Below are 9298 nucleotides of genomic sequence, written 5' to 3'. Positions count from 1 at the left end.
GTACCGTCCTTGCCCTCTGTACCGTCCTTGCCCTCTGTACCGTCCTTCCCCAGTATGTTTTAATCTAATCCGAAGTGTAGATTGTCAAGATGGCCCTTTTAAAAGCAGGAAGAAACAATAATGTGCCCTTTCCCAACCATTGCCACTAGCTTAATTAATTAACTAAGTTAATTAAATCAAACTCTGAAATTAAGAAGCTAGCATGATTAATGGTGACCATGAAACTACCATGGGATTTTCATTTAACCCATCTGGCTCATTGACATCTTTTAGGGAAAGGAAATCTGCCAAGCTTTCATGGTCTGACCTATATATAACTCCAGAGCATTCATTACCTTTTTAACTGCTCTCTGAAATGGCCTAGGAAACTTTCAGTTGTACACAAGAAGGTAGCTACTCGAGAGTGGCTTAATACCACTCAATGGATTTAGGGATGAGCAGTAAATGCTGTCCTGACCACATCCTGTGAATGAATAGTGAAAAGTGACATGGTCTGGGATCACAGTTTCTTTATTAGGATTGTGAAACATTTGCACATGTTGAGCAGTTATCTGGCCATCACTCCCGGAGCTATTCCACTGGGTCAACATGTGTCAGACCAGATTACTGGATTGTACAGCATTGCTACCCTCCTGTTATATATTTTCACAATAACTTAGAAGCACATTTTATTTTCTTAAACATTCCTAGCCTGTTTTATCCTGGTGGGAGATGGGTTTGTCTTCTTTATAGAAGCCACTTGACCAACTTTGTGAGAATGTGGAAATAGGAGACGGGCTACCTTTGATCCTTCAACAGTGGAAATGTGTCATAACTTTGACTTTCTATTGGCATAGATGCCCAAAAACATAGTATTTATTTATTAGCTAACCTGGAAAGATTAATTGAATATCAGTAGATCAGTTTGAGTACCATTTCAGAATATGGAGTAAGATGCTGGGATGAGATCTCGCCTTGACATTTTATTGGCCTGTTGAGGGTTTTAAATATTTGGCTATTGATGTTGCCAGGTTCCGGGCCAGTGATGATATTAGTCTCTTGCTACAGGACGTGCAAATGGATTTCTAGATACTGTACACTCTTCCTTTTGCCTGTCTGAGATAACAGTGTCATTAAAATTGTGCCAATACTTAAAAGCACAGTTTCTTCAATATTTCCATTCGGCTCAATCTGCTATTTGCTGGATTATATATTTTGGATTTTCACCAGAGTGTGAAAGGAAGAAATCAGCAGATAAGCCAGATTTTGGACTTCCTGACTCCTTCCTTCTATGTGCAAACTTTCTACCTTTTTGCTATCTTTTTTTTTTTGACTGAGAAACATTGTCCATCTAATCCTTTTGAGTCTATGAAATTTGGATGATGACAAACTGTTTGGGGGGAGTCCTTTCATGTTGGCAAATGGCCAATTGTTACACTCACATCAATGGATTTTAATGGGTAACCTCTGCTTTGCCTGATCATTGGGCCATGTGGAGCAGACAGTATACCTCCGTATAGTTTTAAGGCAGAATGTGGCTACAGCAACATGGTATCCTCTCCTTCTATGAATATAATTATTGCTGCTCAAACAGCAACTGAGGGAAGTAAAGCAGTGATTCTTTCCAACTGTTTGAAATGAGGTGTTGCATCTTGTTCTTTGTAGTCTAGGTTGGTTCAAGAATGGGCTTACTATTTATTGAATGATGCATAGCTTCCATTTACATGCTGTGACTCTCCAGCAGTTGCCAATGGTCAAGAGCACTGGACAGCTCAGGGTTTCAACCCAATGCAATGGGGTTTTAATCCATGACCACATGACTCCATGACAAAATGCTATTCCCTGAACTACAGATGATTTAGAATGCAGTGTCTTAGAGGCATTGAGTCATACAGCACGGAAACAGACCCATCGGTCCATCCAGTCCATGCTGAATATAATCCCAAACTAAACTAGTCCCACCTGCCTGCTCTTGGTCCATATTCTTCCAAACCTTTCCTATTCATGTACATATCCAAGTGTCTTTTGAAGTATTGTAACTGAACCTTTCAGGTGCTAATTGTCACATAAACACAAAACATTACTTCTGCAGACTCTTGGATGAGACCATTTTGCCACATTCATTTCTTCTACCTATGCATGTTAAGTAAGGAGGCTTGAGAAAGATTCAGACCATTTTTGTTTTTACCTAATAGAGTTTTGCTGTCTGATTTTTCAACAGATGAGCTTCTAGAAGCTGGAGAAGCGGAATCTTTTGACTTTGCCTTCATAGATGCTGACAAGCTGAATTATGGCATTTATTACGAGAAATGTTTGCAACTTATCCGCAAAGGAGGAATAATAGCAGTTGACAATGTGAGTCTGCAGGGGGTTTTTGATAAGGGCTGCGTCTCTTTGCTAATGCTGCTTGTGATTGATAATAAGATACAGATGTATTATTAAACAGATGATTCAATGCTGAGAGGAAGTAATAATTACACGACCAACAAATGAAGATGAAGGTCTTTTCAGGAGTTTCGCCTGATTAAGAGTTCGAACTGATCTTGCTCCATGATAACTCAATCATGCTTTGCTTTTTTTCTGTCCTCCCATTTAAGAATGTTTTGGGATCTGCTACTTCCTCAAGTGCATGCGAGCTCCTGAGATGGTAACCCTTCTCTGCAGCTGGTACCAGGAAATCCGCTTGCAGACCAATCTGCTGGGAATACTACATCCATTTGTATTAAAACAAGAATTGACAGCCATAGCTCAGGAAGGTAGCTCAGAGTTCAACAATACTCCCTCTCTCCCTACCCCAGCGACTCGAGCACAAAGTTTAGGTTAACACGTCAGTGTAGTATTAGGAGAGTGATGCACTGTCAGAGGTCGCATCTTTCAAAGGAGACATTAGATCAATATACTCGCTCAAGTTTTTTTTTCTTTGTTCGTGGGCTTTGGGTGTTGCTGGGTGGGCCAGCATTTATTGCCCATGCCTAATTGTCCATTGGGCTGTTAAGATCCTTTGCCACAGTTCTGGAGTCACATGAAGGACAGACCTTTTTTTACAATGTCCCCTCGCTCTAATTTGAAGAGAAGCTGGGGACTTTGCCATGGTTTCCTGACTAGTCTTTAATTGGAGTGAGATTTTTGTACTTTGGAAATTTCCCTGTTTTATTACTGACAAGCTATCACTTTGCAACTGTCATAGAGTCATAGTCTTGGACTTGTACAGCATGGAAACAAATCCTTCGGGTCCAACTCATCCATCCATTTCCGAAATTAATCTAGTCCCACCAGCATTTGGCTCAAATTCCTCTAAACCCTTCATATTAATGTACCCATCCAGATGCTTTTTAAATGTTGTAATTGTACCAGCCTCCACCACTTCCTCTGGCAGCTCGTTCCATACACACACCACCCTCTGCATGAAAAAGTTGCCCCTTGGGTCCCTTTCAACCCTTACCCCTCTCACCTTAAACCTATGCCCTCCAGTTTTGGACTCCCTTACCTTGGGAAAAAGTCCTTGGCTATTCACCCTCATGATATTATAAACCTCTATAAGGTCACCCCTCAGTCTCCAATACTCCAGGGAAAATAGCCCCAGCCTGTTCAGCCTCTCCCTATAGCTCAAACCCTCCAATTCTGGCAATGTCCTTGTAAAAAAAATTTTTTGAACCCTTTCAAGTTTAATAACATCTTTGTTATAGCAGGGACTCTAGAATTGAACACAGCATTCCAAAAATTGCCTAACCAATATCCTGTACAGTTGCAACATGACATCCCAACTCCTATACTCAATGCACTGACCAATAAAGGCAAATGTACCAATATCCTGTCTACGAACAACTCCACCTTCAAGAAACTATGAACCTGCAGCCCAAGGTTTCTTTGTTCGGCAAAACACCCCAGGACCTAACCATTAAGTGTATAAGTCCTGCCCTGATTTGCCTCACCAAAATGCAACACGCATATTCATCTAAATTAAACTCCACCTGCCACTCCTAGGTCAATCGGCCCATCTGATCAAGGTCCCATTGTACTCTAACATAACCTTCTTCACTGTCCAATTTTGGTGTCATCTGCAAACCCACCAACCATTCCTCCTATATTCCCATCCAATAATTTACATAAATGGCAAAAAAACAGTGGACCCAGCACCGATCCTTGTGGCACACCACTAGCCGCAGGCCCCCAGACAGAGAAACAACCCTCCACCACCAACCTCTGTCTCCTCCCTTCAAGCCAATTTTGTATCCAAATGGCTAGCTCTTCCTGGATTCCATGTGATCTACCTTGCTAATCAGTGTGCCATGTGGAACCTTATCAAGCACTTTGCTGAAGTCCACATAGTCAACGTCCATCATTTTGCCTTCATCAGCCGTCTTTGTCGCTTCTTCAGAAATCTCAGTCAAACTAGTGAGACATGATTTCCCACACACAAAGCCATGTTGACTATCCCTAATCAGTCCTTGCTTCTCCAAATACATGTAAATCCTGCCCCTCAGAATCCCTTGCAACAACATATCCACCACTGATGTCAGGCTCACCAGTCTATAGTTCCCTGGCTTTTGCTTACAACCTTCCTTAAATAATGGCACTATATTAACCACTCTCTGGTTTTCTGGTACCTTACCCATGGTTATCAATGATACAAATATCTCAGCAAGGGGGCCCAGCAATCACTGCCCTAGCTTCCCACAAAGTTTTGGGGTACACCTGATCAGATCCTTAAAGCTCTGGAGAATCAAACTGATTATTTGAAGCTTTGCATGTTGCTAACATTATAGGTTTTGACGTTAAATTACGGATATAATCCTGAAATGGAACATCTGCATTCTACATATGTACACACAAATGTTAAATATATCGTATCTATAACATATACACAATACTCTCAGTTTCTGATGGAATGGGTAGTCCTGTTAGTATGTTTCAAATGATCTTAATTTTTGCTGTTCATTGATCATTGATCATTTGATCATTGATCTTTCTGAAAATTGTTTTAAAAATATTTTGCAGGATTGTAAGAAAATAAATGGATAAGTTTCAGCAATGAAGAGAGACTAGATTGACTGAGGCTGTTCTTGGAGCAGAGAAGGCTGAGGGGATTATAAAGGGCATAGATAGGAATGAATTTTTCCCCTTTTAATGGAGGGACCAATAATCAGGGGACATAGATTTAAGGTAAGGGGCAGGAGGCTTACAGGGGAATTTAAGGAAAACATTTTTCACCCAGGGGCGAGGGTATCTGGAAAACACTGTCTGAAATGGCGGGAATGTTGATGATTTTGTCAGGTATGGATTTCCATTCACCCTCAAACTGTTTTCTTTCGTTCCCCTGTAGGTACTATGGAGTGGGTCAGTGCTGAATCCAAGAAATGACGCTGACACACTGAGCATTGTCAAACTCAATGAGAAGATTTACAGAGACAGCAGAGTCAATATGAGCATGCTCACCATTGGCGATGGAGTCACCTTAGTCTTCAAGTTGTAGGAAGGCCAACTCCAGTAACAGCACATTGCAACTGTTCTTTCAGCCCTTCTTCAGCAAGTGCAACATAAAATAATGGATCGTCTTCTCGTCCTTCATGGCATTTATATTCTTTCTTCCCCTCTTAACGTTTCTCCCCTCCCATTTTAAATTCTGCAGCCTTCCAAAATGATTTACCAGTCGTGTGCTTATTCCCCAACCTTTTTAAGCATCCAAATCATGTCTTCAGCGTCGCCTTTACCTTTTTATTGAAAGGATCAGTTCCCATTTGGCCCGGGTAATATCCTCCCAGCATTCAGCCTGTTAAACTCATTAAGAATTTTCTATGTTGCAATTAGATCACCTCTTTTTGAAAATCTAGGGAATATAGGGTCTAATCTACTTAATCTTTCCTCATCTTTCCTTAATCTACTTAATCTTTCCTCAAAGGACAAGCTTGTTACAACATTCCAATCTGAATTCTATGGTCACTAATTGTGTAAGGATGTCTTGTATGTCCCTTTATTGTATCCTTTTTAAAAAAAAAAGTCAAAATGCACTACATCCAATGGTTGCCCCTTAACAACCCTGTGAGTACACTCACTCAGCCTTATTTGCACGTTCCCGATCTTTTGCAAATGCCTTACTGCTACTGTCTAACACTTAATTGCAATTCAATGGGGAAATAATTCGCTAGCTTCTATAAATGCACTCTTGTAACGAATTTGATCGGTTTGCTAATTCTTCTTAAAGGAATCTGAGCTCTGATTTACTAATGGACGAAATGAGCTCAGAAAATAGCAGCTTCGGAGATCATTGTAAAGATTAAGGAGATGTAGGAAGTGAGTGAAGGTGCTAGCATGTCACTTTGACCCTTCAGTTCAGGAACTGGCTTCCAATCCAACCAGGGATTTCCTTACAGGCACTGCTTTGGATCAAAGGCACCTGTCAGATTTGTTTAAATTAAGACATACATGAAATTTGAAGAGAGAACTATTAAAGTCCTCTGTAATGAATATCTAATTTGTTGCTGCAGCCATCATTGAAATCACTCCAGCAGGTAGTGAGAAGTCGAAATAAATTTATTAGCATCTCATTAAATTAATCTACTTGCTAGAATCAACTTCCCCTTTGCAATTAACTTTTGTCCTATTGAGATAATTGAGAAACGCAAGTGCATAAATAAACCTGGAGAGTTTGCTATTCAGCATCCAATCCAGGAGGGTATGTAGATTTGGCTGCCTTTATCTGCACTTCATGGGACTTGTCTTTATGTTCACTGTAACCTCTACCAGAGCAGTATGGAGACTAAGGCAGGATGGAACCCTGAACCATTGCTTGAACCAACCAGAGAATGGCAAGGCACCTGCTTTGGTTTCACGGGTGGCATTTCAGCCAACAGGCTCAGGCAGCAGTCTGTGTATCAGAATTCCACCTTTGTGCAGAGGGCAAGGCAGGTGGCTTTGTGGCTGAGAGGGACACTTTGGCCAATCTGTCTCACAGTGAGAAAGAGAAGGATTGGGTGTGGTGGGCATGGAGGCAGGAGCAGTTTGTAAGCATATGTAGCCAGACAAGATGGAGAGGGGTCATTGTGTTGAAAAGGCCCTTCAGTGCACTGAGTCTGCACCGACGTGGGAGGAAACACCTGACCTTCATCCTCCTCCCCAGAAAGTGGGCAGGAAGGATTGGTAGTTTGAAAGGATGAGAACGGTGTGAGTCCTCGAGTGCGCATCATGCGTGTGAAGCTCAGGCTGCAGGTTATGAGCCTTAATGAGGAGCCTGTGTGGTGGCAGCGTGGGGTGGTACCAAAAAGATGGTGCCACCTGCCCTTGCAGAGCACCAGGCATGGTTCAGTTTCTTCTGGCACTGCTTGACATCCTTTTTGTACTGCTCAGTGGCGCTCCCAGGCTGGACAGCTCTGATGGGATGGCCTTCTGGCTCATTCTGCAGGGACAGGATGGACGTTCCCTCAGTGACTGTGTTCGGCAGCATCTGCAAGGCAGCACCAGTAAACCTGGGAGCCATCTTGGTCTCCTGGACAGACATTTCTGGGCTTCTAAGGGCAACTATGATAGACTAAGAAGAGAGCCTTTGCTTGCAGCGAGTGAAGTGCTACCCAGTTGCCCAGTAAAGATGACGCTAGAGCTTGGAAGGTCCCACCAGGGCTTTTAAAAACAAAAAAAGAGTCTGGCTGACTCACCACATGCATATCAGCCTTGCATAGATAACAAGCTGAGGAGCACATAATCATGTGTCATAACTGGCCCTTGGACATTAGTGGGCACAGTGCCATGGAATACACGCATAACCACACTTTAACTTTGAAATGGAAAATCCTGACCTTAGTTACTTTGAAACGGCTAAATTTAAAATCCTATGAACGTCACAATTAATGGAAATCCAACTCTGATTCAAACGTCATAGGTAGACAACCGTGAACGGCTGTAGGAAGGAAAAGTTAAGCCCGATAATTATAATTGTGCTCACTTTCTCCAAGTAAATATCGCAGATGTATCCCCTAGGAAACAACAGAGAATAAAGTAACCATCACCTCCACTACCGATGTGCTTAAAAATACTAACTTGGTCTCATAAATAATTCCGCTAAAACACCACAGCCCTGGCCATCAGCTCAGGAAACCACTTGCCTTATTGTGTGTGCTTTATTTCTTATTGTGCATGTGTTTTGCCAAATACAGCAAGATATACACTGAATGAAAAGTCCACCAAGGCAGAATTCCTGCTTTAATCTCTTGAAGCAGATGACTTCCACATCCCTTTTCCAGAGATGTTCAACTACAATAACTTAGCAATGAATCTGAATTGATATGGATGTTTTAATACACTTGGTTCAAGATATTCGTATAAATTATATGTTTATTTCTCTGTTTAAAGTCTCTGGATTAATACTTTGCTAGAGGACACTTTAGGATTAATTTTTAACTTAACATTGCAAGTACAAAGCCCATGGGATCAGTGGAAGTCTGGTTTAAATTCCATCCAAAATTCAGAGATTAAAATTGGGCTGGATGTAAAACAACTATTGCACCCAAAAACAATAAACTTTCCACCCAACCAGTTAAAATTATCCAAATATTATGCTGTTGGGTCATTTTAGCTTCGTGTTGCTATATCGCAAATTTATTTGGTGAAAATACTGTGATTATTTGCTTCTGATTGTTAATCAATAATGATTTGTTCCGCATGATGTAAAGTATAAATATCCTTTCCACATAATGCTGGAGTTCAGCTAAAGGTGATGTACTCTTCTGTGAAAATGGTTAAAAAGAAAATCAAATTAAAAAAGTTTGTATTTTCTGTGGGGAAATAGGAAGTTGAAAATATTTTCAAAAGATTTTGCCTGGTTTATGTTGGGATAAATCATTGAGATGTTTAATGTACAAATATTAAATCAGCTCTGTGGACATTGAAGGTATGTTAGGATGTGCTTATTAGGTGGCAACAAACTCATTAACTTGCTTGGGAATTCAGTTTGAAGTTTATTTAGGTTATTTATTGTGTTCATTGTGGATATACAGTAACCTACGTTGTCATCAGAGGGATTTTGGTGGAAGGATATTTAAGGGTCATTTGGGGACATCATGTATTTTCCGTGACTGAAGTAATTATGTAGCTAAAGGGTACTCCAGGGAAGGTTGTTCATTTTGCATTTTGATGGATTCCTTTTCAGTGAAATCACACCATGACCTGCTGCAAAAAATGATCTTTTCTTGTGCGAGGGGAGACATTCTCTTTCTACATGATGTGATGGCGGAGTGTGTTTGAGAGGCAGATTTTATGAGGCCTGTCATAGACACAGCGATGGGTGGTTGTGGATTTTTGAGAGTGGGCTTAACTGTCTACAGGCATG

The 9298-nt window shown here is 41.1% G+C and overlaps 1 protein-coding gene across 1 annotated transcript in view; it reads left to right on the top strand.

Moving 5' to 3' along the window:
• The window catches only part of comtd1 (catechol-O-methyltransferase domain containing 1), a 37358-nt gene extending 28499 nt beyond the window's left edge, over positions 1-8859 (top strand). Inside the window, exons 5-6 of the mRNA XM_048616135.1 lie at positions 2201-2334; positions 5303-8859. Coding sequence (XP_048472092.1) covers positions 2201-2334; positions 5303-5452 — 284 coding nt within the window. The 3' untranslated portion in view covers positions 5453-8859. The remainder of the gene's footprint in view (positions 1-2200; positions 2335-5302) is intronic.
• The last annotated feature ends 439 nt before the right edge of the window (positions 8860-9298 follow it).

The sequence above is a fragment of the Rhincodon typus genome, chromosome 34 (genome assembly GCF_021869965.1).
Source record: "Rhincodon typus isolate 14 chromosome 34, sRhiTyp1.1, whole genome shotgun sequence".
Classification (NCBI taxonomy): Eukaryota; Metazoa; Chordata; class Chondrichthyes; order Orectolobiformes; family Rhincodontidae; genus Rhincodon; species Rhincodon typus.
Note: the sequence above shows the minus strand (reverse complement) of the source record. Positions and strands in the feature narration are given on the sequence as shown.